Raw genomic sequence first — 27658 nt, 5'->3', positions numbered from 1 at the left:
CTGGAACGTGTTCAGGGTCAAGAACGCAGGAGCCTAGGGCTTAAGAGCATTTAACTTGAAGGAGAATGAGCCAAGTCATTAGAAATCTTGGTGCCCACCTGTTAAGTGCATTGTTCACCTGAAGGCAATGAGTGTACAAGAGTGCCCTAGGAATATGCAGGAGATAAATTCTGAGGTGAAGGGGTTAAAACCCAGCCAAGCCACAGCAGGCACTAAGGGACATCTGCAGCTGATGCAGGCACTTCCATGGGCACAGGGGAAAGTCACAGTGCAGCTGGATTGTAGAACTCCTTACAATGGGGCAGTGTATGTAGAAACCAGCACTTCAGCAAGGTAATTTTTATCTTTAAAAAAAAAATGACTAAAAAAAGAACAAAGAATTAGAAGAATTTTAATAAAATCAACAAGTTTACATTTGTACATCTTGTGGATTTGGGACCCATTAAGAGGCAAAGGAAGCTACGAGGACAAAGTTCCTTTGGGAAAGCAAGCAGAAAGCAAGGGCTGCCCCAGCTGTGCGACAGGTGCCAGGTGACAGTGTGACCGAGCGCTCACTTCTCTGTGCTCCAGTAGCGTCAAGCATGGCTCATGAAGCCTCTCAGCTCTGTGCTCACATCCGGTGCCCACAGACTAGGTGACAGGCCCGCATTAACACTGAATTAAACAGTCCCACCCACCAGTTATGAATGTGAACCAATCTCGGCCCATGCTGCTCTAACGAGGATGGTTGCACAGAGCCTAAAGGGAGGAAATAGGCCTGATTCCAGTTGTCATGGCACCACTCAATGGACAGTCACCGGCTGTGAGCAGGGCTATGACAGGACCATGTGTTCATCTTTAAAATGGGATTTGAGAAATGGCCCTCGGGAGAGTGTGAGGAAGGTGAGGAGATAGGATTTGTAACATATGAGGTGATTCTTAGCCTTGTAGAACTGTTTGCATTAAAGGATTTGGTGGGGGTTGGACTGTTCAACTTTGTAGCTCAATACTCAAAGAGATCAGTGTCCCCACGTTAGGAGTGAGCAGTCACAAGCCCTTTCTGAGACCAAACCATTTTGTGCAGGGAGAACAGTGCTTTCAGGTTTGACACTGCTCATGGGGTAGCTTGTTCTTTGGGAATTAGGACACCAATTCATAGGTTGTAATGACATGCAGTGAGAAGAGTGTTCTCAGTTATCCTTGGGACACAGGGGAGCTGCAAGGAGACTTCATTTATTCTTAGACATTCAACACACGCAGAGAAAAGGGTGTCAGTCCCCCGAATGGTGACAGACGCTTTTGCTTCCTGGCTTCCTCAGAGTCCCAAGAGGAAAGGAATACACTGATCATTGTAAGTACAGGGAGCACTGTGTGGAGGGTGGGCACTGAGGGAAGGTCTGGCAGGTAGAGGGAGGGTGTGGCCTGTCAGCCCAGGGATCACAGAAGAGGGTGTGTTGTCTGCCCCGAGGCTCTCATAGAACCAGCACCCTGACGATGGCTGGGTGACTTGAAAGAGGGCAGTGAAATGGCAAGAGCTGCAGCTTGTCTGTGATACGACACAGAAACACCAAGTCCAGTTGGTCACGGATGAGGCCTTTCCTTTGAGGGCTCAGGAAAGCTCGGCAGGCATATAAAGTGCTGGCAGATCAGGTAGCCTGGCCAGACTGCCTCCTGAGATCCTGAAGAAACACCTGTGGGAAGCACAGGGACCAGCAGCTCTGCCAGCTACAGGGTGGAGGCCGATGCCAGCCTCCCCTGGAAGGCTCATCGGTTTACTCATCCTTTTCCCTTTGATTTTCCCAAGTATTCAGTAGGAGGTACACTTTAATGAGGAAAGGGATACCTGTAATGAAAATGACTGAGGAAATTCCAAATGACAGAAAACTGCAAAGATAATATGAATTCAAATAATAGTATTTAGCTGTGTATGTCCATCAAGGGTTTCCAATCAAGTGGATGGAAATGAACCTGTTACTGGCCATCACACAACCTGGGTCCCCTTTCTGTTGCAGTCGTCAGGACAGGCAAAGCAGCTTCCTACTTAGATCTCTTTTTCTTTTTTCCCCCTTACGTGTGTGTGTGTGTGTGTGTGTGTGTGTGTGTGTGTGTGTGTGTGTGTGTATAAGAGGACAGCCTGTGGGGGTTGGTTCTCTCCTTCCACATGTAGGATCTGGGGACTGAATTCAGGTTGTCAGGCTTGGTGGCAAGTGCCTTTGCCCACTGAACCATTTCAGCATCCAGCCTGCTTCAAGCTTTAACTGTTTCTAAATAGCTCTCCATGTGCTAGGCAGTCAGAAGCATAGGACCTTACACCAACTGAGTGCTTAAGTGAACAAGGCAAAGGGTTTCCGAGGTCGACAGCTGGGTGGGAAGAACAAAAACTATGTCCATTTTAGTGGCAGATGCGGAGCCTCTGTGAAGAGCATACCGCCTCAGAAGGCAAGGTGCCCACCTCAGGACTCTGCACCCTGGACACTTGCCTGAGCCAGGTGAGCCTCATTTCTGGGCCCCACCTGTGTCTGGATCACTCAGGCTACACTGCCTGCTTTTCAAAGTTGGCTTGTGCTTTGGATGACGGTAACCCTCCTGGACGGGTAGTCTCTGGCCTGTCACTATTCTCAGGGTTTCAGGCCTTTTCCGTTTACATTCCACACAAAGAACAATCAGTGGTGATGTGCCATCATTTCCCAGGGACAGCATTTCCCTGGCACCCAGATGCCTTCCCTTTGTTCTAGCTGGCTGGCACAAAGCAGGTTTGGAAAAGAACTCAGAATCCCCGTTGCAGCCTGGAACCAGCTCTTTCAAGTCCGAGTACCAGGGCTGGGTGAGCTGGGGGTCGTGTGTCTGCTGGCAGCACAGTGGGTGTGCACAAGCCCTCCGTTTGGGTATCTGACAAACACAGGCTCACTGAAAGGGTTCTGGCAGAGCTGGCAAAGCTTTTTTTCAGAGAGCTGGACTGCACTTCCCTTCAGCTTCATCTGCAAACAGAAAGCAATAAATAGTGAGGAGGCTGAGTCAGGGTGGATGCACATTCTGTCATGGACGATGATCGCTGCCAGGACTGCACCCCATCAACTTCTTGACACAGGACACAAGAAATGGAAATAAACAGAACCATTCTTAGTGAGCAGACAGAGGAAGCAGCAGAGTTGCTTTCCTTTTATTTTTAAATATTGATTTAGTCATTTTTATATGTATCTCTGTGTGCCTGTATGAGTTTATGTGGCTGCAGAAGCCAGAAAAGGTCATCAGACCCCTGGAACTGAAGTGAGCCACTGTGTAGGTGCTGGGGACTGAACCCAGGTCCTCTGCAAGAGCAGTAAGCGCTCTTCAACTCTGAGCCATCTATCTCTCCAGCCCCAGGAGTTAGTTTTCTTAAAGTAACCACTGTGCCTGGAAATTCCTACACAAACTCTTCCCTTCAGCATTCTCAAAGCGCTGGCTGTCTTAACCCCAGACTGACACAAGAGCATGGCTATCAGAGCTGAGTATCAGGGACCAAGTAAGACCCTCATTTGCATATAAAAAGAAGGACCCAAATCAGGGATTTGGCCACAGTCACTCAGTTAATTAGTGGCACATTCCCACATCACAATTTCATTTTTTGAAAGTTAGTAAGAAACAGTACCTGTCACTATTGGTCCTAGTCTGATAATTAGGACTTGAGTTGCATAACTTGAAGTTTCTCTATACAATCTCTCCATCAGTCTGGGCAAGTCAGTCCACTGACAGGGGCAAGCAGCAACTCAGGGAATTCTCCTGCATGAACTAGTACTCTCAACATGCAGCCCAGCAGCATGCTGGGATTGGCACTAGGGAAGCATAAATAAAGGTTCCTGTCCTCAATATCTAAAAGTAAGAGAGGAAGTTGTCAATGCACACATAAGGGGTGTGGGTAGGCAAAAGACTTAAAGCTTAAGGCTTTAAGGTGGAGAAAAAGAGTCAGGCCAAATGCTGACTGGGTGTTCACGAAGAAAAAGGAAAACTACTGCAGGTGGTGGAGTCAGCATTGCCAAGGATAGGAGGTAAGGCAGCAGACCACATGGCCAGACAGCTAAGCCAGGGCATGCACTGGGAAGCAAGAAGGAATTAGAAAGAGGTGATACTGAATCTCCCAGGCCACAGGGTCTTAAGGAAGGCTTATGTGTGGGACAATAAATGATTCCTGCTGTTTCAGCCAGCCATGTGGGTTTCCGAACTGGCCTAGAAGGTACTTCCTTCTGGGCTCTTCCATGTGACTGTCACAGGCTCAGTTTTGTCCTCTGTGCACGAGAGAGGACACCAAGAGACACCACCATGATGCTATAAAGTGCTCCAAAAGGCATAAAGAATGTATCTGGGGAGCCGCGTCACTATTCTTATAGCACTCGCCCTCCCTACACAGTTTTCCTGGTTTGTTTGAGACAGGGTCTTGCACTGAAGCCCACACTGGTCTGGAACTTACTATGAACCCCAGGCTGACCTTGAGGTCCTGACCATTTTCCTGCCTAGCCCCCCAAGTTCTGGGACGACAGTGAGTGACCCCATCCAGCTCTATAGCTGCATGATTACCTGTGTCCCAATGGGAAAGGCCTCACTGATATTGCCAGTGCAGCCTCTGCGTCTGCTCACATAGATCCCTGTATCTTGGTGGAAACACTCAATACGTGTAGAATAGAAATAAGAACTAACCAAGACCATTTTTTCATAGGCTAAAAACTCACTTCTCGTGCAAAATGGGCTTGCAGAGAAGCAAGTTAGCACAAAGGCCAGGCACTCACCTTATCATATGTGTAAATCAGGTTTTCTGACTTGGCCAGGCCAAGAGCCACCTGTGTGGTCCTCCTGGCATGGATGCTGTCCCTCATAGCCCCTGTGAGGAACGGGCAGAGAAGCTGCACTGACCAGGTATCAGGCAGTAGCTGTAGGACCTGGGTGGCATCAAACTCCCTGGAGTGATGGTTCAGCAAGTCCACAGCAGCCACAGTCAGCTCATGGGCAGAGGGGCCTGCACGGAGGTACATGGCGAGCAGTGTGTGGAAAAGGCGCTGACGGCAGGCTGCGTCCTGACCCTCAGAGCCCCATAGGCAGTAGTCCTCAGCTGCAGAGAAGTCCCCCATCTCATGCACCAGAATATGCAGGGCCTTCTCGTGCTCGCCCAGCTTCCCGTGGAGGATGGCACTTTCCATGGGCAGGCCAGCACCCTGGATCTTCTCTGTCAGACAAAATTGGCACTCAGTAACACACTGGGCTGGCTGGCTGAGGCCACCTGCTTGTTCCTACAGCCTCAGAAAGCGCAGGCTATGCAGCTACTCTAGACATTGCTAAATACTGCCACCTAGATGGTTGAGGGAGGTGGCTCCTTGGATTTTTCCCCTGGTGACTCTGAGTCATAGAAAAACTGGACAGACTCCACTGCTATGAACCAATGGGTGAGTCTGGTCTCAAAAGGTCCCTAAGCATTGCTAGAACCCTATCTTCTGGTCTGCAGTTACCATAGCATCACTCTATCTTCCGGTATGAAATCTTATGACTAACACACGGGGGAACAACTGTCCCTCCCTCTGTGTCTTCAGGGGAACTAGAGTCAAGACTCTCTCAGAAAGAGCCCCAAATTCCCTGTAGTGTTTTCCAGTAACTAACACTTTATACTTAAGATCACCTCTGGAGGACTTAGGATACAGTGTAAACATGGCTGACCGTAAGGCTATGATATTTAGGGGGACATATTTTCAAATCACAGTTGGTGGAATCTACAGATGCAGAACCCATGGATAAAGTCCAAATATCCACTTAACTCACAAAGCCATGTTCAATGCCCTTTGTTCCAATTTAAAATACGCTTCACTGAAAGGAACATGGGTTCAAGGTATTTTAAAAAATCCTATCTGTATTATCCAATGAGTGTCTGCAGATCTAAAAACTTTTCCTCTATTCCCCCTGCAGTTAAGCTTCTAGAAATGACACAGCCCAGAGGCATGTCAGTCCTCATCAAGGCTCCCCATTAGTGGGCTGATGGGCTGAGTCTCACTACCCAAGGTCACTTTGCTCCTCTGTGGGCTATGAAATAGGGAACAACACAAGATCTTTCCCTGCTGCAATAGGATAATCTCAGGCCAACTCTCTGTTGAGGGCCAAGTTTAATACTAAATGATAGGCACTGGTATCTGTAGTTTGGCCACTATGGGCTGCTCCTCAGGCCTAATTCCCGAGGCAGATATTACCAGCCTGGAGGTAACGGGCTGGCTGTATAGCCTGTGTCAAGTAGAGCAGCAGCCAGACACCACAGCACACATGCATTGCCATTCTGCCCACAGTGGAATGTCAGGAAACAATTACTAGGAGGCTGCCATATTTAAGGCACAGACAGAGGTACAAAGGTTAGCAGATGGGAGCTACACAGGTTCTATGCTCAGACTATGACGTTCAAGGGCATGAGCATCGCAGATCTGGGGAGTCCTGGGGGCCCACGTGACACCTCCAAGGATACTGAGTGATGAAGGTACTGAAATCATTAGAAAGACCTGAATCGTGGGTGTTTTAAAGCTCAGTCCAAAACTCATCAGGACAGCTCTGAGGAAAGAAAAGGGGCTCAAGGCTCAAGGAAGCACCCTATGGGACCCAAATGTACTCTGGGACAATGGCTCCCAGCCCCAGCCCCAAAGAAGTCTCTCACTGGGATGCAAAGCTTATCCTCACCTTTCAACAAGTGGACGTGGTATGAGTCAGACTTCTGGAGCAGCCTCCGGAGTTTGACCTGAGTCTCAGTGGCTTCCATGTCCTTGCTGCCAGTGGCTACCCTCTGCCTCAGCACTTCTTCCAGGTAGAGGGTGGCCAGGTGGGTGTGGTACTCTTCTTTCTGTAGAAATCAGGGATGCGCCAGACACAGTGTTTACATGAGGGAGGCTGTGCTGGATTCTTAAACATGGTGGGCAGGACACCATCAGGGCACTGGAAAACCCCCAGCAACCCCAACACAGAAGAAGGGATTACTTGCTATAGCGTGGATGCTGAATGTGCCCCCAAAGTCCATGGGAAGCTACTGGGGGCAGTGGGGATGGAACCTGGAAGGAATGGAGCCAATGGGAAGGAGTGGGACCACAGCAGGGACAATGGAACCTCAACAAATGCTCTGCTCTGCCCTCCTGACTTTCTGGTCATGGCACTGCCCTCTTCTGCCAAGATGCTTCATCAAAAAGAATGGGACAACCTGCCACAGATCAAAAGCTCCAGGGTTGTGGGGCCAAACAAACCCCTTCCCTCCTTAAGTTAATTGCCTGGGGTATTTTGTCATATGATGGAAAGAAGACTAACACAGGTGGGGGGGGGGGACACATGAAGGGGTTATTATCATTCTGGTATTCTACAAGTGATGTAGCTTCTCCCATTTTCTTTGAGGATGGTAACAAAGAGAAGTGGAGTGGTTATGAGACTGGAGATACAAACATCTACCTAGTCCCTCCCGGTTGTTTCCACTAAGGCTCATACTCCCTCAAATAATCAACAAGAACAGATGGAGTGACCGAGGGACACCATCAGCCCCAAAAGCGACAGTCAGATTCCTTATCCTAAGTTGTGAATGACTTTGTAGCCTGCCAGGGACCTTGGTCCAGCCTCTGAGTGCTCACCTGTAGTCTCCTGTCGATAACAAGATGCTCCAGATATTTAACCAGGGCTTTAGGATATTTCTTAAGGCAACGAATAATGTCATCTGGATTAAAACTAGTCTGTTGCTGCTCATCCAGGGGTCTCTTGGTGAAAACTTGAACTCCGATCTGCAGAAAGAGCAGCAATTCAGTTTTCTCCATCTTTCCTTTAGTAACTTAACATTTATGGTTTGGCTAACTTCATGCAGAATATGCTGATGGATTAAGCAGGTGCAGCTTCTCATACGCCACACTCATCTCAAAAATATGGAAGAAAACAGTCTAGCAAGAAGTCCTGAGAAAGACCAAACAAAGGACACAATGCAGACAGGAACAAGGCCAGCATTTTGAAACAATCCCCACTCACTGCTGGGATTTCTCGTAGAATGGTTGGCAACTGACGAATGGAGCAGTCACTGGTAATAAATAGGCTTTGACAGCCATGCAGCAAACACTTGTGTTATTAAGCTTATCCTAAATAGAGACTGTCCCTTGCAAAGTTTAAGAGAGAAAAAATCCAAAAAGAATGAAAATGCAGTGTACTCTTGGTTCTCTGAATGCATTGTCTGGCTAGGGGATTATTTCCTGTGCTTGGCTAGTCCACCATCTGAGCCTGTCATCCCTGAACAGCTTCCAGGCTGCCTTCCCGTGTCAGCAATGAGGAGCACTCTAGACCGATCCTGCCTTCTGAGAAAATACTAAGAAGACCATTACTCCTTGTTGGGTTCACCGTACACTTACATGTGCAAGTATTATTGCATGCCCACAGGTTTACATGCACACATACCACATAACATCTGAACCCCAAACACGAGAAACACGACCCAGCTCCAGGTATGGATTTGTGTCTCAGCTTTGCCTGTCTACATGACCTTGAAAAGCTCTGCTATTTGTTTGTTTTTTTCCTTTTGTTTTCCGTCTTGTTTTTAGGGTTTTGTTGTTGGTGGTGGTAGTGGTTGGTTGGTTTTTTCAAGGCTTTCTCTATGTAGCTCTGGCTGTCCAGGAACTCACTCTGTAAACCAGACTGGCCTTGAACTCACAGAAATACACATGCCTCTGCCTCCTGAGTGTTGGGATTAAAGGTCTGTTAACCCCATTTGTGAACCTTGCTCTTCAAGAAATGACAAAGGTCAAGTGGTGGGCCACGATGTGGCACACAGAATCTGTGCATTTGGTTATGATTGCCCAGTGAGTGGATAGAACTTAACCCTTTCAATGACACTGTATCCACACCACAAGAACATGTGCTGGTGTGTTCTGTAGGCATGTGTAGGGGTAAAGGAAGAATGGAAGAAAAAATATACAAGGAGGGGCCCATGAGCTGGCTCAGCAGGTAAAGTTACTTGCTACCAAGCTTGAATATTTGACTGGAGTAAAATTTGACTCCAGTCAAATATTCAAGGGAAATGCTTGGAGGAAGATGAAGACCTCAGCTGTCCTCTGTCAATCATACATACAAAGTGGTACATATATGTACATGTATGTGCACAAATACACACAAATAAATGTAATTTAAAAATGTTTCAATATAGAAGGCATAAGGGCTCTGACCTGGCTCAGGAAGTAGAATGCATAGCAGGAGAGTCTGCCCTGCCCTGCCTTGAACTTGTCTGATCTTGTGTCTCCAAGGGGGGCCAAGGAAATGTTATGCTTGCTGACTTTGTGAGAGTGACCTGTGGGGCCCCATTAAGGTCTGTGTCCTTCTCTCCTGAGCATGCTGCCTGTCTTTAGAGCAGTGGTTCTCAACCTGTGAGCTGTGACCCCTTTGGGGTCACATATAAGATATTTACATTATTATTCATAACAACAGCAAAATTACAGCCATGAATTTTAGGGTTAGAGTCACCACAACATGAAGAACAGTATTGAAGGGTCTCAACATTAGGAAGGTTGAGAACCATGGCTCTACAGCCAAGAGCCAACAGTTGCTTTTTCACTACTATATTGTTTCAGACTCCAAGATGAGGCAGGTCATGGTCAGGCCACTTCACACCTCCATGTCCAGGGCCTCTAAGTAAGAGACAGAAACAGAAGAGGACGGTGCTCTTCCTGATGTGGCCCAGTTGGGGTCTACTTCTTGAAAGACCAGGCTGTGCAGGTCTTTCCTGGGAGCAGGGAACAACCTGCTCCCATCCCAGAAAACAAAATGCAGACTTCTGTTTCCCAGCAAGTGAAGAGGGAACTATAGAGTGTTTTCAGAACACCAGGAGCATGCTGCAGACTAGGGAGCATGCTTCAGACTAGGCAGTTTGTATTTCTAGAGAGGCATCTGCAGGATCTCAGCAGCAGCACACTATGGCATTTGCTCTTGCACAAAGGAAGGGATTCAAAATGGTACAAAGTAAATGGGGAGAATGAGTGTAGCTTTTTTCCCCTTCCACCTAAAGCTGAGGGGGCTTAGGTGTCTTTTACCAGCCATTCTGAAGAGAATGCATTATGAAACACAAACCTCCTCACTTTTCTGCAACAGCCAGTCAGCGTGTGTCCACACCAGCTCTTTGTCTAAGCAGTAGGTAAGAAAATCAACGATGTATTCATACAGGTCTGAGCGTGTGGAGTCCTGGATGTCCCCGTTCACAATGTTCACCCACAACTGAAAAGAAATAAAACCCAAGAAACTTTAAATCCAGAATGTTATATGTCTTGTAGAATTATCTTACAAAGCCCTTGTTTTCTTATTCTCTTAAGACTTTTAAAAACACAGGATGAAGCATCCCTCACATGAGAATCTAGAATCCGAACACTGGCTAACATGTTGACAGTACAGCCTGGATTTCAGGGTTGCAGACTGGGTGACTGGCTGGGGTGGCTCTCACTGCCCATGAATTACTTTAAAATCTGAAAAACTCTGACATCTAAAATGATTCTGGTCCCCAGCATTCTGAACAAAGGGTGCTCTATAGAATGCTGTAAATTTCTAGATCAGTTTTGGTTTTTTGAGAAATAAATTTGAAAATCCAAATGTGCTAAATTTTCTTTACAATGTGAGATGATGCTAAAAGTGGAAAATCCCACACCATCAAATTTGGTTTTGAGCACAGTTTATAAAAAGTATTGTATAAATTACTTTCATGCTATTTGTGTAAGACACAAGTGAAATTTAGTTTAGGCTCAGGTCTTATGTCCAAGACATTTCATTTTGTTCATGCAAATACTACAAAATCTAAAATAAGTTGTAATTTAAAATGGTGGTGATCCCCCAATTAAAAATGATTACGATGCTTAATGCATATGAATTATTTTCAGTCCCGAATTTAGTCCTGATTCAGTTACTAAATAACTGAATCAAAGGTCCACTGAAAAGTATTTTTTAATAGAACTTTTGTCACTTATGAATATTTACTCCATATTATTCAAGAATGCAAATCTTTCTCTATAGCTGTTCTAACATCATCATAACACACATGCAGTAATTCTAAAGATGCTGCTACCATGTCTTAAAAATAAACGTTCTGTCTGTAATATCCAAATCTGCTCTTGGCCTTGAGGCATGTGTTGATGGAAACTCATTTTCCTGTTCTCTTCGCTCTGCAATTATGTTATTGTGATGCTTTAGCAAAGTAGCTGCAGACTAAACTCATGGAGCCAATATTACATAAAAGGCTCACGAGGAAACTAGCACCCAATGCAATCTGCAGCATAACAGGGCAGAGAGGAGTACCTCTCCCCAGGGTGTGAGAAGATGCTCTGTAAAGATCAATGGAAACCTGTAAGGTGCAAGCCAAGAGACAAGGCTAACAAATCGATGTCATTGAATTCAGGCCCAGCATCCCTGCTGGCCTTTACATCACAGCTCCTCCACAGAGCAGGGGCATGAACTTGATCACCATTGTTCTGCATTGGTGCTATAAGGGAAGCAACTGCTCAGTTCACTGGCAAGGGTTGCTGTTATTAACAGTGGAAATTATACATGCAACTGTTACCTGCTACCCTAATTTTCTAAGGTGATGTCATATGCCTGCTGGTTCAGCAAAAACAGCGCATTTTAAAGCTAATTTCATACAAGTCATGAAAAGCAGTGGATATTAGCAGTTAGGAAGGGCAGGGAGGGGGTAGGCAGGGGGAAGTTAGATATGGGTTACTAAATACAGTTAGAGAAATAATCCTTAGTGTTCTGTGCTCACCGGGTTGAATAAAAGCACTAAAACAGACGAGCCCCGAGTTTCCCAGTGCAGAGAGATGGTGAGCAGTTAAGAAGGTGGGGACTCCAAAGACCATGACTACATCACCTTCCACTGTAAGCTGAGGTCAAGTGGTACACAGAATCCAAGAAATGTATACATCACTATGTGACAAATTTCTAAATACATATTGATGTGTATGTATGTGCATATGCCACACGTGTGCAGTGCCCAGAGGCCAGAAGAGGGGGGTCAATCCCTAGGATCTGGAGTTATGAGGTGGTGAGCTACCCAACTCAGGTGCTGATGTGGACTCTAGAAGAGCAGCAACCACTCTTAGCCACTGAACCATCTCTCCAGGCCCCCTTTTCATTTTTAAAAAGGAAATCAGCCTTTTTTCATTTCTTCAATTTTCACAAACTCAAGCTTCATAATATTCTTTGAAGAGATTTAAAGACATCACTTCCTGACCTTTTTATCAGGAAGAGACTTGAAGCCAACACTTTTGAAAAGAGTGTTAGGTTTGTTCTCTGTAGAAAAGGCCAGATCAGGCAAAAGTGCTTTCTACTGATTGATGGGAGTAACACAATATTAAAGGTCATGGACTAACAACACTAAAATGCTTTTTTAAAAAATGTGTGTGTGTGTGTGTGTGTGTGTGTATAAACATGGAAGCCCCATGTGCCTCTGTATACATGTGGAGGTCTGAGAACAACTTTCAAAAGTTGGTTTTCTGAGGCTTAGACTCAGGGTGCCGAGGAGGGCACAGCAAGTGGACTTACCTGCCAACTCACCTTGCTAGCCCACTAAAACCTTTGCAACTCACCTGAACTGCAGAGGCATCTTGTTTATTGTAATGATAGAGCAGCCCTAGTGCAAAATACCTGGGAAAAAAAGGAGGAAAAGGATAAGCAAGGGCATGGCACACAGTCTGGGACAGGCATACCTCATGCTCTGCCATGGTCTTCTTCTCACTCAGCAGGTGACCCCCAGAGAGGGCAGGGCCACATCTCAAGACACTGAAATGTCAGCTGGACCCTTCTCTTTTAAATCTCTGGGACCATTATGTGGCTTTTTATAGATACAACATCCTGAGTCACTACCACCAGGTGTCAGTGTGCACTCTGGATTTGAAATCAACAAGCTGAGTAGCACTAATCTGAAACCTGAAATCTGAAACATGTCAAAACATGAAACTTCAAGGGCAAACTAGATGATCAAAACACTTAGGGTCTTTTGTGTGTGTGTGTGTGTGTGTGTGTGTGTGTGTGTGTGTGTGTGTGTGTGTGTGTGTGTGTGTGATTCCCAGTGTAGTCTGCATGTGTTTGGGGGCATATTCCTGTGGAGGCCAACCCTTGCCTTCAGCCATCTCCCTCCATCACTCTCTACTCTGTTTAGTGAAGTTGGGTTTCTCACTGAACCTGGTGCCCATCAGTTTGTGTAGTCGAGGAGCCAGCAGGTCCCAGGTGGGCTGCCATATGTGCCCAGCTTTTTGTGTAGGTTCTGGAGTCTAAGTTCCAGTCCTCAAGCTTGTAGAGCAAATGCTTTCTTCACTGAGCCCTCCCACAAGCCTGTTTCAGGTCTTAAAGCAGATCAGATATTAGAGTTTCAGATTACGAAATTCTTCTGTCCAGGCATTGTGGTTAAGAGATATGCACCTACACCAGCATTCCATAATGTGCTCACTGTAAGCTAGGGAAAGAGCTAACACTGCCAAGGAATTCCATACCACCTTAGGTGTACTACCTGACTGAGTACTACCCTTTTCATTTCGAATTCTAAACAAAAATCACATGAAGTATGGAGAGATGGCTAGGCTTTTAAGCAGAGGACCCAAGGAGCTGCCAGTCCTAAGCAAGCTGGTTACTGTGCAACCACTGTCCATGGACTTAGGACTGCCTACTAACTGTTAGGCATATTAAAGGCAGTTCAAACCATGGTCAGTAAGATCAAGAAGGCTCAGCTATCTATTTAGATGCCTATCTAACCAATTTGGTTGTGAGTGACTCAATTGCACTATGACTACCAAGTAAGCAGCATCTCCTAGGGATGAGTCCTAGTCTGACAACAAGACGATTTGAACTGCTGCATTTACTAACAAAGCTCATGGAAATTCACACTGTACACTCCAACATGAACAAGCACAAGAGTGGATTTCTCCAAGGTCCCTTAGACCAGGAGAACATGGTCATCTGAGGACCATTCATGCCTATTGTCACAATGACTTCTTGGCGTCTGTGTTAGACTTGCTGCCTGGACCCTGGAGAAGCCAAACACAATATTGGCTGAGTCAGTTTCATAGCATCTCCTTGAGGGGCCTCATGGAGTACAAGAGGGCTGGACAGGAAGCCTCACCACACGGGGCTAAGAGCACTCACTTTTTGTGCTTCTCCAGCCAGGCAGCACTGTCCGTCAGCAGGCAGAAGTTCTCAGTGACCAAGAGGTCCAGTAGGCTGTCATGGTCAGCCTCTGCATACAGCTTGAGCAGGGCCGTGTCTATGTCTTCCTTGTAGCCGTTTGCTACCTCTGTGCTGCGGACTTCATTCAGGTAGCTCATGAGGAAGCGCTTGCACTTGGCCATCTTCTCCTGATCGCCTTGGGTCAGTTGGTTCAGGTCTGCATACTCATGAAGAGGAGGGTGAGACCGGGTGAAGGAAGAGGAGGTGGGCAACAGGAAGGGGTAGAGAGAGATCAGCTCCCGGACATCCAGCTGGCTGCTTCTGCAATTACAGTGTCAAACTAAATGAAGCAAAAAAGAGAGAAAGAGTACACATAGGCACACAAACAACACTGGAGGGCAGTGCCTGTAGGCACATGCTAATGGGGGTGAGTGTGTCCCAAGTGATCATCCTAATTTGCTAGCATCAATGAAACAGTACTAAACATGGTTCCAAAAAGAGCAGAGGAAACAAGGGGGACAGACATATACAGATGACTGGGGAGTGCAACATCACGATACCTGAGTTGTGAGGAAACCCAATGAGCCCTGGGATTCCTTGAGTAAGAAAGATCCATCCAAATACAATGTGGCATCAATATGAGCAAGGACATGGTCATGGCCCTTCAGAAGCCAGCATCTCCCTGATACTAAATCCCAAACAGGTTGCTCAGTGGTGCTTAAGTAAGGGACTTTATTCTAACCTGGTTTGTGCTACTACAATTATCTAGTAGCTAGAATCCAGGGCTGAGCACCCTACATTTTACCAGACAGCCCTGCCCCAACACACCCACAATGAAGAACCATCATGCCTAAGAACCAAGACTGTCACAGTCAAGACACTGAGGCCTACGGGAGGGTTCCTGATATAGGAAAAGTCTGCTCACTGCTTCAGATCCAGGGTGAACCTGGTGAAGGAAGATTCTCCTCCTGGTGAACATGAGTCCAGGCAGTACTTACTGGCCAGGTTAGTCCCCACACTAGATGGGAGAGGTCGCTTTCCAACCCCGGATGGCTCTTCAGAAGTACAGGCTCTCTCTCAGCCCCCTGTGTTCTCCATTCTAATACTTAGGCCAAGTTTGCTAAGGGATATCAAGATAGGCTAAATGTCTCCAGAGGAAGACATATAGCATGGGCCCCCTACATGGACACCATGTGGGTTTTCTCATAGGGCCAACCTTGATGAACTAGCAGTATGGTCTTGGGCACAGTTCTGGGGTAGAGTCTGAGGACAAGGCCCATTACAGTGAGGAACTCCTTCACAGCACAAGGGCAACAACAGTTACTCCTGAGAAGCTTCTTACCTAAACGTCACTTCTCAGTGACACTGAATAGGTGAGCAGCCACCAGCCTGATGCTGTGCTGTAGAAAGACTAAGACAGAGGCATAAGAACCTCGTGCTAATGGCAGACAGGCCCAGCTTCTGATCTCTCACCAAGGCAGGAGACTTTTCTAGGCATGCACTCATGGCCATTTATCTGGTATCTTAGGCTGACCCACAAAACGATGTATTGGGATGCATCTATGATGAGAAAGTCAAGGGCACTGACACTGCCAGGACAATACATGATGGGAGCTGAGGTGCAAATGAGGAAGGGATCAGGTTAAACTGAAGACTGCCAGTCTTTACAGGAGCAGATGGTGGCAGCAACTGGACTGGCATAGATAAAAGTTCTCTTGTGGGAGCCACTCCTTAAGAAATGACTTCTTCCCTCAGAAGTCTGTCACTTGGTGACAGAGGATGACATCAAACGTGCCGTGTACATCAGTGCATGCTCGGGCATGAGCAATCATCCTTGAGGAAGGACAGAGGAAGCCTACCTGAGAAGGGCCTGCTAAATCCACTGGGATGTCCAGGGTCTACACAGAGTTTCTTACATATGTTGTTTGTTAGAAAGCTCTAGACCACAGAATGTTCCAGTGCAGCACTGCTCTTTGGGATACTTAGAGACTACAACCATAGCAGGCGCCACAAAGAAATCTTAGATTCCCCCAGCATCTATGTGGATGCTGAGCAAGTTTGTGAGTAGCCATGGAACACACTGGTAAGGGCAAAGGACAGACACAAGGGCAGCTGTGATGACAAAGGTGTGCTTCCTGCACACATGTGGATAAGGAAGACGAAGAGCAAGGGAGATTGTGAGAAGCAAATGAGCAAGAGAAATGGAGAGAAGACAAAAGAGAAATGAATGCCTGTGAGGGCCCACAGGGAAGCCCCAACAGCTACAGGACCAATCAGAATGACAAGTGGTTGTCCTTCTAAAGACAAACTCACTTCCTGAGTGGGCTAACTGGGCATATGCCATCTTTGAAAGTCTACAAGATGACTGAAAAGTTTTTATAAGCTGGGAAGTGGCAGCATACACCTTTAATCCCAGCACTCAGGAGGCAGAGGCTTTGGATCTCTGTGAGTTCAAGGCCTGGCTGGTCTACAAAGGGAGTTCCAAGACAGCCAGGACTGTTACACAGAGAAACCCTGTCTCAAAAAACAACAACAAAAAAAAGTTTTTATAGTTTTTCCCAGAAGCTCTTGCTTTCTTTAAACTCAGCTTCTAGTGAAATCTCTAAAAAGGAGTCAAGAATAAATGTGCCTCAGAATCAACACGTTAGCAATCCCATTCCAGAACCCCGCTGTCCTGGCTCAGGAGACCTGCTACCTTTGTGGACTCTCCTCGGTCTGCCAACTCAGGAACTGGGACAGTGGGCATCCTAAGGGGGTGGTGGAGCCCAGAAGTCACCTTGAAAAGTGTGAACTACCACACACAGCCCTTACCATTCCTACCTGCATCTCCATCTGGCCCTACCACAATCCCCCCTTGAAATCACACACATGATGGAGGTGCCCAGCACAGGGGACACTGAGTGACAGTCCTGCAACCAACACTTCAAATTACCTGAAGAGCTCTTTGGCTTCCAGGAACTGGAGTTGTGCAAACTGTATAAAGCCTGCCTGTTGCAGAATCCGCCTGTACATTACCTGTAAGGAAACACGGATCAATTATCTCCTGAAGATGCCTTAACACCATCACCACAGGGGAAGGCTGCACTCGCCATCCACAACCCAATTTACCTTACTCCACAGCAATAACAAACTACTACTACTACAAAAAAAAAATGTACTTGAACATATGTACTTATCCTGCAGTAGTGAGAAGGCACAGGGTTCCAGGGCCCCAGAGATACCAACATATGTTCAACTTCCTTAGACAAAGCAGCATTGCATCTCATAGATTGTCCTATGTGCTTTAAGTCATGTCTAGATTATCTGTAATACCTAGCAAGTTGTCAGTCCAATACAAACAGTTCTTATAATGTCCAAGAAAACAGGCTGTACATCTTCAGTACAAATGCAAATCTTTCTTCTTGTGATGCTCAAGGGTGGAGCCCAGATCCTCATGTATGCAGGGAAGTACTCTACTGAGCAGAGGAGCTGAACACACACACACACACACACACACACACACTCACACACACACACACACACACACACACACACACACACACACACACTGAGACATCTTCATAGATTTGATTCCATGAACCCCTAAGGTACTGCTTCACCCCTCTTCTTAATCTACTAGACCATGTGTACTACCCTCTTGAAGATACTCCACTCACATTAAAAACAGACTGCATAAGTTCCTGCAGTAACATTGCCAGTTCACCTGGACATGGACCACTGCAACCCAACTTAACTCGTCTGCAGGACTCATTCATTCTTGTAACATCAAACAACACCAACACCAACACCAACACCCCCCCCACACACACACACCCCTGGTCTAGAAAGATGACTCAGTGGTTAAGAGCACTAGCTGTTCTTCCAGAGGACCCAGGTTCGATTCCTAGCACTCACATGGCAGCTCACAACTGTCTGTAATTCCTGTCCAGGGAATCTGACACCTTCATACAGATATACACTCAGGCAGAACACCAATGTACAGAAAATAAAAATAAAAGAAATTATTAAACAATAATTAAAAGCTGGGCAGTGGTAGCACATGCCTTTAATCTCAGCACTCTAGGTGGATCTCTCGATTTGAGGCCAGCCTGGTCTACAGAGTGAGTTCCAGGGCAGCCAGGGCTACACAGAGAAAGCCTGTCTCGAAAAGCAAACAAACAAACAAACAAAATGACACGTACACACTTCAGGAAAGTCAGTCCCTTCCTCCATTCTCTCACTGCCCATGTCTGAGCTCCACTAAGGTTTGTCTGAAATGGGTTCTGCACACATCTTGTTGCTTGTTCTCAAACACCATCCTAGCACTGTGTCCCAACTGAAGACAGTTTTCATTGCTCTCTTTGATACCAATTCTTCTTCTTCTAACCTAGAATGCCAAGAGATCCTTGGATATAAGGTATGCCCACTACTTACCGGAGTACCTCATCATCAGTTTATCAACTACCTCCCATTTATTTGGGGATTGTTGCTCTGAAGGATTCCCTGGTCCATTTTCATTGAACAAATCATTTTCACTCATTGCGCCCCCCATTTTAAATATGAGAAATTCTATTTAGAGATAAGTTTTTAGCTTCAAAGTGGCTAAAATAATAAATAATTGAGACAGGAGCTAAAGTCAGAACTCATCAATACCTTCTATTGTTTCTTGCAACAATCTTGTTCTCTCAAATCAACTTTAAAAGGTTTTTCAGTGGTGTGTGTGTGTGTGTGTGTGTGTGTGTGTGAGAGAGAGAGAGAGAGAGAAAGAGAGACAGACAGACACAGACACAGACACAGAGAGACATAGAGAGACACAGAGAGAGAGAGAGAGTTGTGAATTCTTTTGGATTACTGGGGGTCAAACTGAAGTTGTTGTACATGTTGGTCAAGGGTTCTGCTACTGAGAAACACCCCAGCTCAGTATGGTTTTAAAGAGTTCTCCAAGCATAGCAACAGTTCCTTCAGGGGCACTGAGATCAGCACTCTGTTTAAAAGTACCAACAGGCTTAACAGCTTACACAACATTCTCCATCTGCCTTTGTCTTTCTTCTCTGAAAATAGCCATTTCTGACCTAACAACTGGATTTACTATACCTCCTTATTACAACAATAAGCAGAAAGCAGAGTCCTGCTGCCCACTATCCAGTTCTGCTTCTGGAACTAGAGATAATATGTGCCATCCTTGTAGCAAAAAAGGTTAAAAGAACCTATCAGGTGTGGGGAAAATTCCAACCATATCCAGTCTCGCTTCAAAGAAATCGGTGACAGCAGCATCTTCATGAAACTACTGGACTCAAATGCCCCCTGCCCCTATCACAGGAAGGAGACAGAACCACCATCAGTAAAGATACTGAAGTTTAAATGAGTCCTCAACGTTAACCCCAGATTCATGTTAACAGTGTTTGGAGGTGCAGTGCACCAGATGCAGATAGTGTTGGATGAGGTCACGAAGGCAGGGCCACTAGGATGGCACTAGTACCCTTCTTGTGATGGAAGGTAAGACTAAAGCCCGTGCATTTCCTCTCACTGTGAGATGCCTTGGGGTTGGAAGGTATGAGCTAGACACAGGCTTCACAGGGGCAGCATCAGCTTTAGAAGATATGTTCAGAAAAGAGGATGGGACACCTACACACACACACACACACACACACACACACACACACACACACACACACACACACACACACACGGCTGTTTGCATAGCTCAGGGAAAATAACACCCACATAACAAGAGAGTTGAATTTGCAGGATTACAGGGAGAAGGCAGGGATCAGATGCAAAGGCACAGACACCCCCCTCCCCCACACCACCCCCTGCCATATAGCAGGATGGAGAGCAAGAGAACTCATGTGATTTCATCAGGTGTTGGCTATGTACTTTGCTCTTGTCAAAAAGGGAAGAGTGGAAAAAAAAAAAAAAAAGCAAAATTCAGACACAGAATTCTGAAAACTTCCGTAAGAAAATGCTATATAATTTAAGCGCAGTGGACAACAGCAACTGTGACACAATGCCAGGGCTGCACACTGCCTCTGCCTGCCTGTACTATGTGGACACACGAGGTAATGAAAGTGCCAGCAGTCAGAGCTTTGTGCCTTTGCGTTTGCTGCCCCCTGCTGAATGCCAGTAGGTCAGTGCCACTTCAGCAAGTTAAGAGCAGGGATGAGAATGTCTCAACCATCTGCATGACACATTCACTGGCAGAAGCTACCCTTTGCTCTATGGGTAACTTACATCCAAACACATCTTTTCTGCTACAGCAATCATCCATGGGTAAAATGTGGCTGGCTTTAGTTTCTAAGAACTGTTAGTGATAGATTCGGCTGCTAATAACAAATGTCTATACAGCATCATCATTTGTAGTTTTGTTGTTGCTCTTTTTGTAGCAGTAGGGATTGAACCTAAAGCCTCACCCATGCTAGGAACGTGATGTCACTTTTTACTTTGAGACAGGGTTCCCCTAAATTCCCAGGCTGGCCTTAAGCTCACTCTGTACCTTAGGCAAGCCTTGAACTGGAGGGTCCCTTACCTTAGGCTTTCAAGTAGCTAGCTTTACAGGTCTATGCCTCCAGGCTCAGCTCCCATGTTTTAGCACTCTCAAACATGTGGAGAGAGAGAGCCTTGAATGGTACATCTGATCAGGTAGGAATTTTAGGGAGTGGGATTGATATTAGTTGTATTTATACCAATGACATTTAAAGTTAACATTTCTTCAGGGCACTGCCTGTTTTCTCCCAGGCATGTAGTGATGTGTGCCTGTAATTCCTGTACTTGACAGACTGAGCTTTTCTAAGGAAAAGACTGGGTTTCTGTAATGGGGGGGGGCTCTTTAACCACAGAGTGGGAAAAGCATTGCCTACAGATGATAAAAGACAGACTGCTTGGGGGAGGCAACCTTTTCACATCGTGACATGATAATGTGTGGTCTACTAATGCACTGGATTGATCTGTCCTAGATGCATGTGTCCCCCCATCACACACAGTCTACAGGGAGGACACACAATTAATTGAAGCCCAACAGAGACAAACTCTAGATCAGAGACCAGTGGCTTGACCTCACTCTGCCAGCTCATAACTGTTCTCAGGAGGTGACTGAAGGAGGGAGCTGATTTCAAATGTAGTCTAGTGTATCAAGTGAGAAACTGACAAGCTAACCATCCATGGTTAGCTGTGCAATCGCAGGAGAGCTATTTGGCACTCTGCAAATAGCTATGGAGGTGAGATGTGTTGTAAAAACTACATGGCGGGCACCCCCACATGGTTTTATGTAGAGTGAGCCCGATGCATGTGGTTAAATCTGAATTTAACTTTCTAACTTGTGGCTTGCAGGCACGCTTTCTTGTGACCAGATGATTACCAACCTGAAATTTCTCTTTTGGAATGTTCCTCCGGGCTCCTTTTGCTAAAACCAAGGCCTCCTCCACTCTCCGGCTTGCTAACAGATCCTGTATTTGTTTTTCCAGAGGTAATGGAACCAAGATGTAAACTCCTTTACTTGTGGCAACAATCACTCTTCCTGAGGGAAGAGAAGAAAAACATTAACGCTGTGGAAAGGGAAAGGCATTGCCTCCCGCAATGCATTACTGCCTTCCTCAGACTCGGCCTTTATCTGATCCACTAATCACTCCCACCGGCTTTTCCAATACCACTCCAAATGAAATTATAGTATGATGCCTCCCTTTTCTTCCACACTGACAACTGTTGGGAAAGGCCTACTTTAATGTCACATTGCTAAAGAATAAAATGTGCTCTTTATCCCTTGTCTACATGAAAAAGTGCCCATTGATTTAGAAACCTATGAGGAGACACATGATACAGAGTCCAGTGGAGCTGTAGAGCTCCACCATCAAAAACTCACCAAAAATCTTTTCCTTCCAAAGTTGGTTTACATAAACTAAGATTTTAATGTCATGTTTTCAACTATGGGATAATATTTCCTGTCCATCCATATACCACCAACTCTTTCTATTTACTTGGTGATTTCCCTACCATCCTGCCAGCTCTCCTTACCCATCACTGGAACCCTTGGACCCAAGACCCTCTACAGGAAGGCCGTGGAAGATCAGGACTGCAATCCAAGCTAGCACCTTCCACTGGGCTTTCAAAGTGAGCTCTGATTCTCCTCCTAACTCAGCAGTCCCTGTTCACTGGAAGTAGTTAGCTGATTTCTTCTGTCTCCTGTACCCCCCTATCAAAGTGGTTTTCCTTGTTTTCTGGCTATCTGCTTGGAACCACTCTTCCCAGGAGCCCCTTTGCTCCCATATAAGGTAAGCTATACTGGCCTCCTCTATGTCAGTAAGCCCTATGCGAGTTGGCACCACTCAATATACAAAGTCCCACAACCTGAGTATAAAGTCAGCCCCCTGTATCTGCAGATTGCAAATCCACAGCTTCGGAATCTGTAGGTTCAACCCACCAGAGATTGAAAATAATTGGGAAAGAATGATAGTGTCTGTAGCTGAACATGAGTAGACATTTTGTCCTCATTCCCCAAACAATAAGTAAGTTAACAATAGCATTTGCATGACTTTAAGTAGTAGAGTCATCTAGAGATGATTCAAAGTCAACAAGAGTATGTAGGTAGGTTCTAGGCTAATGCTAAGCCATGCCACGGAAAGGACCGAAACATCCATGTGTTTCACTATTCGTGCAACCTGTCCATGTGTGTCCCAAGAGATGATGGCACATGTTACTCCAATTCATGTGTCAGTGTTTACTTGGACCTGACCCCCGTTGTGGTGGGGGCTATACTTTTCACTAAGCATCTCAGACACCAGTAAGGTGATGTTTAAAAAACAGAAAGATTTCAAATGGCAAGTACAAGGTATGAATCTAGATTAAAAATGCTCAGAGCAATTCTTAGGACATGAATATGGGCGGGCTAGTAGATGGTACTACAGAACCAACGTCGACATTGTCAGCTGCCAGTGTTCTTAGGAGGCTTGTGCTGAGGCTGGTCGGTGTCTTCCATTTACTTATGAACAATGCTGAGAAACATAAACAAGCTTCCAGTCAAGGTGAAGTTGGTTCACCCTGTTTCTCTGAATGTTTGAAAACGTTCAAAATGGAACAGAGGGAAACTGAAACTGATGCACATGGGGCCACTTGTCAACTGTGCCCTACCACACTGTAGCCTCAGTGCCCTGCCCTCCTTGCCTTCCACACATACCAAGGACTCACTTGGAAGCCCTCTTGTCCAGACACAACCTTTTCTCTGATAAAAGGTTCTGCATACACCTGCTTGGCTGACTCCTATTCATCCTTAAAGTCACCCTCAGGAAGCCCTCCCTGATTTCTCCAGGAATCAACTCTCTTTTTGCACACCCCAGGGGACCTACTCCATCTTTAGCCAAAACTGCTGTGGCTCTTTACTGAAATGCCTGTCACACCCTTAACCTTGTTGTTCCTGAAACACAGAATCTGCATTACAGTAACTACCTTTCTTTTTCAAGTTTTATTTCTTTTATTTGTGTGTGTGTGTGTGTGTGTGTGTGTGTGTGTGTGTGTGTGTTGTGTGCACACATACAGGTGCACACACACACACAACTGTGAGCAGTCTGACGTGGTTTTGAGAACCAAACCTGGGTCCTCTGCAAGAGCAGTGGGTGCACTTAACCACAGCCATTTCTCCAGCTGTTTATGTATCTTCTCTCAGCATAAGGCCCAGCTCCTAGTGCATCCCGGCTATCATTTATGGTAGAAAGACTACAGAAAGCATGGAATGAAAATGCTGTTAAGATTTCTACAACGGGTACCTTCAAAGTCCTGCAGGATGTGACCTTCCTTGAAGGGCAGAGTCTGTTTCTGCTGCTGATCCAGCATGCTGTGAACTGTGATGAATTCGTCATCCAGTGCTATGACATAGGGGAAGCAAACAGCTGCCCCAATCACATTCTCTGACCAGTGCACAGGGGCACGCTGGGAAATCCCGGCCACAGTGGCAAACATGCCTAGGAAAATAGAAAGGAGGTGTCTTCAAATAGCTATGAGGCATTCCTTGCCATAGAAGTGATGGGTGAAAAGTAACTCACTCACTCAATTCTCCTACAGGCTTGCATTTCAAAAGCAATAATAAAATATACTCATGTGCAAAGAACCGGATATGACTTTATCACCAGGAAGAGAACTACCTTATTCAGAATGTATCTCATGTCTGCTTGTAATTACAAATGAGATTGTAAAATATTTCTATTGAACTCACGTGCCCATTTATAAATGACATGTTCTTCAAACAGGAGAAAGAAAACTGCTCAGGAAGCGTGGCAAGATTTCTTCCACTCCTCCACCTAGCTTGCCTCTGTGTTTCCAGCTCCTTGTCACACATATGATCAACATATTTACTGAGCACCTACTATGTGCCAGGCACTCTACTAAGAGTCCTTTCAGAATCTGGCTATCCTTGGAGTTGAGGTCTGAGCAGGCAATTGGTTCTACCCCTTTATCACTGAAAATGTATATATGCTATAAGAATACATATGCTATAACAGAGAAAACTGTTTTTTTTTTCTATTCAAGACAGACTGCTGTAAAGCCTTTGTCCATAGTAAACTTGTGACAGTTTATCTACACTGTACAGAAGACATCTCTGAGGTGAACATTTTGACCAAGAGGTGTCAATCCACTTTAACTTTTGAAAGCATCACAGTGTTGCTTCCAAATGATTAGACACCACTGAAGCAATCAAGTGGGTACTGCTACAACAGGGGTTTGGAGAGGAGGCAGGGATAAAGGAGGGTCCGAAAGGCCATTGCTTTGGGTTTCTGCTGAGGCAGCACATCCTAGCAGAAGCATAAAGCAGACAAAGCCACCACCTCATGAGCCAGGAAGCAAACCCAGAAAAGTGGGGAGGAGGGAACCCAGACCCCCCAATCCTTTTCAAGACCCACCCTAGCGGCTTTCTTCCAGATTCCACCTCCTAGAAAATGGTTCTCAACGTGTCATTTGTGACCCCTAGGAGTTCGAATGACCCTTTCACTGGGGTTGCCTAAGACCTTCAGAAAACAGATATTTACATTACCATTCATAACAGTAACAAAATTACAGCTATGAAGTAGCAACAAAATAATTGTATGGTTGGGGGTCACCACAACATGAGGAACTGTATTAAAGGGTCACAGCATTAGGAAAATTGAGGACCACTGTCCTAGAGGACCCACCATTTTCCACTGTCACCATAGGGACCAAGACGCTAACACAGGGACCCCTTGGGTGACACACATCCTGACCATAGGAAACAGTCATGCCCAAGTATACAAAACAACATCAGAAAACACTGAGGGAATGAAGCACAGAGATAAATGAAGACTAAGCTGGGGATGTTAGTGCTGTGATTGGAAGTCAGCCAGAGGCCAAAACAGAGAAGAAATGAACAGCCTGGCTGGTAATGCGACACCACCTCCACCAAGACACGAGGTAAATACAAATGGGCAAAGGGATGAGCATGAATGATCGCAGCGATACTGCTAAATTCTGGGTAAAAAAGCCATGCTCTGAGCATAACATAGAGACTCTCAACACTGCCAGTCACTACATTTACCCTCTCAAGGGAATCACACAATGCAGAAGCCCTGGCTAGTGTTTCTGACAGAAAGAGGACAGAAGCCAGATGCCAAGAGCTATGGCTTCTGCAGTTTCACTGGAGTGAAGGATCAGAGCCCTAACTGGCAAATGAGAAGGGTCAGTCAAGCCAGAAAAGTACCCCCTAAGCAAGATGGTACTAACTAGACTGTTACTAAAGTACCCCAGCTATCTCTCTCCTGGCCAAGCAGGCGATGAAGTCTGTGGCTTTTATACTACTATAGGAGCCCAAGTGTTTCTGGTATGCAATGTGAGAGATATGGAAAGGGCACACCAACTTTTAAAGCCACTCTATTTGGCCATGCCCCTTCTAGGTTCAAGCCCACCTGTGATCCAAGGACAAGTTGGAGAAGAGCCCACATAACACGAAGAGCAACTGAATTATTTCCCTGTCTAGAAGTGCCATCAAGGAGTGTAGTTAAAGTACTATAAAAAGTTTGGTAAACTTGCCTTACAAAAGGTCAAGCATGATCTCTTATGACAAGAGTGGTCATAAGTTACACTCAGGGAGAAAGGCAGAAGAAAAAAGAAATGTAGGTGTCAAGTTGAAAGGGGCATGTATAATCTTGATAGTAATTTGTTTGAACTCTTAGTAATGATGCTATTTGTAGAACCTATAGCTACAGAAGGTATGCGTAAGAAACCTTACAAATAATCTTTCTATGTGCTTATAACTCTATTCATTACAAGAAGAATGACAATTGAGTAAGTTGGTTCATTTAGCATGATGCTCATGTAGATGAGACATAGAAAGCTTGGGGGGAAATGCATCCAAAAGATGACAATCCTTTTCCTTTAATCTAACACTATCACCAAGAAAGAAACATGGGACTCTTAACAGTTTCCCTGTGAAGCCTTCAGAACCAGAGCAGTTAGGGTTTCACTACAGGACAGGTGCAGAGAAATGGGAATTCCAGATACATACCTAAGGTATGAGGAAGTTAGGGTCTAATGAAGGCAGTCACTGAAGTTGGCAAAGAAAAGGGCTCTGCCAACAGTTGATGGGCATAGTGGACAGTCACATAAAAACATAGCAATTGAATTGCTTCTTTACAAGGTAAGACATGAGACCATATAGGTAATATCAGAAAACATAGGTGACTTTCTCTATAAAGTGGAAGACAGGGAAGCCTCCTAATTACAACTCAAAATCATAAAGTAGTACTTAAAAAGCTGATACATTGGATTATAGAACTTTGTAGAAAGAGATTTTGCAAGGCAAAAATTAGAAACAAATACCTAAAAGGTAGGTGGCAGATATGTTGGTATTTCAAATGTATAAAGAATTCCAAACAATTCTAATGGTAATAAAAGGTTTGGGGTAGGGTTCAACGAGTGGTAGGACATGGGCTTGGCATGAATGAGGCCCTGAGTTCAGCTTCGAGCATGTGTGTGCGCATACACACACACACACACACACACACACACACCCCACACGAAATTAAAAATAGATGACAAAATAGGTAATCCCTATTAACCTAAAGAAGCACCATAGACTCCTAAACATAAGAAATTCAACGTTGTGCACAGGGAAATGTGTTATGCTCCCAAAGACACAAAAGCTTGGCAGTATTCTCTGTTGGCCAAGCTTGGTGGAAAAGCACTGTCATGTCATCAGGGAGAACACAAAATAACCAAAGGAGACATGGTAATACCCAGCTCAGTTCACAAACATTCATGCTCTCAGTATAAATCTGCTGAAATAGAAAACAAAACTAATAATAATAATAACATAAGCAAATAAATAGGTTACCTAAGGGAGGAGGCTACATGTGGGCAGGATTCAGGCTAGATCCTCTGTGGGTATCTATATCACAAGAGTACTTGCAGGAAGATGGAGAGGAACCCTTGGTGTGGTGGAAAGGTGGCACTAAGGTACAGAAGGATGGATCCTAACATGATCTTATGATGCAGTTATTCTACAAAGGCAGAATTCCCAGCACTGTCCATTGACAAGTGCCTAGAGAAAGTGAATAAGAGC

At 45.5% G+C, this 27658-nt stretch overlaps 1 protein-coding gene across 3 annotated transcripts in view; it reads right to left on the bottom strand.

Moving 5' to 3' along the window:
- Positions 1 to 375: 375 nt before the first annotated feature.
- Positions 376 to 27658, bottom strand: part of Tgfbrap1 (transforming growth factor beta receptor associated protein 1) — a 52751-nt gene continuing 25468 nt past the window's right edge. For all 3 annotated transcript variants that reach the window (XM_027386738.2, XM_027386739.2, XM_027386737.2), the window contains 10 exons: positions 23856 to 24050; positions 21462 to 21616; positions 17057 to 17139; positions 14104 to 14445; positions 12552 to 12609; positions 10054 to 10197; positions 7587 to 7733; positions 6658 to 6817; positions 4740 to 5173; positions 376 to 2957 (listed from right to left, as the gene is read on the bottom strand). In XM_027386738.2, the coding sequence (XP_027242539.1) occupies positions 2781 to 2957; positions 4740 to 5173; positions 6658 to 6817; positions 7587 to 7733; positions 10054 to 10197; positions 12552 to 12609; positions 14104 to 14445; positions 17057 to 17139; positions 21462 to 21616; positions 23856 to 24050 (1895 nt within the window). In that variant the 3' untranslated portion in view covers positions 376 to 2780. The remainder of the gene's footprint in view (positions 2958 to 4739; positions 5174 to 6657; positions 6818 to 7586; positions 7734 to 10053; positions 10198 to 12551; positions 12610 to 14103; positions 14446 to 17056; positions 17140 to 21461; positions 21617 to 23855; positions 24051 to 27658) is intronic.

This window comes from Cricetulus griseus (genome assembly GCF_003668045.3).
Source record: "Cricetulus griseus strain 17A/GY chromosome 1 unlocalized genomic scaffold, alternate assembly CriGri-PICRH-1.0 chr1_1, whole genome shotgun sequence".
Taxonomy (NCBI): domain Eukaryota; kingdom Metazoa; phylum Chordata; class Mammalia; order Rodentia; family Cricetidae; genus Cricetulus; species Cricetulus griseus.
This window is presented reverse-complemented; position numbering and strand designations above follow the sequence as displayed.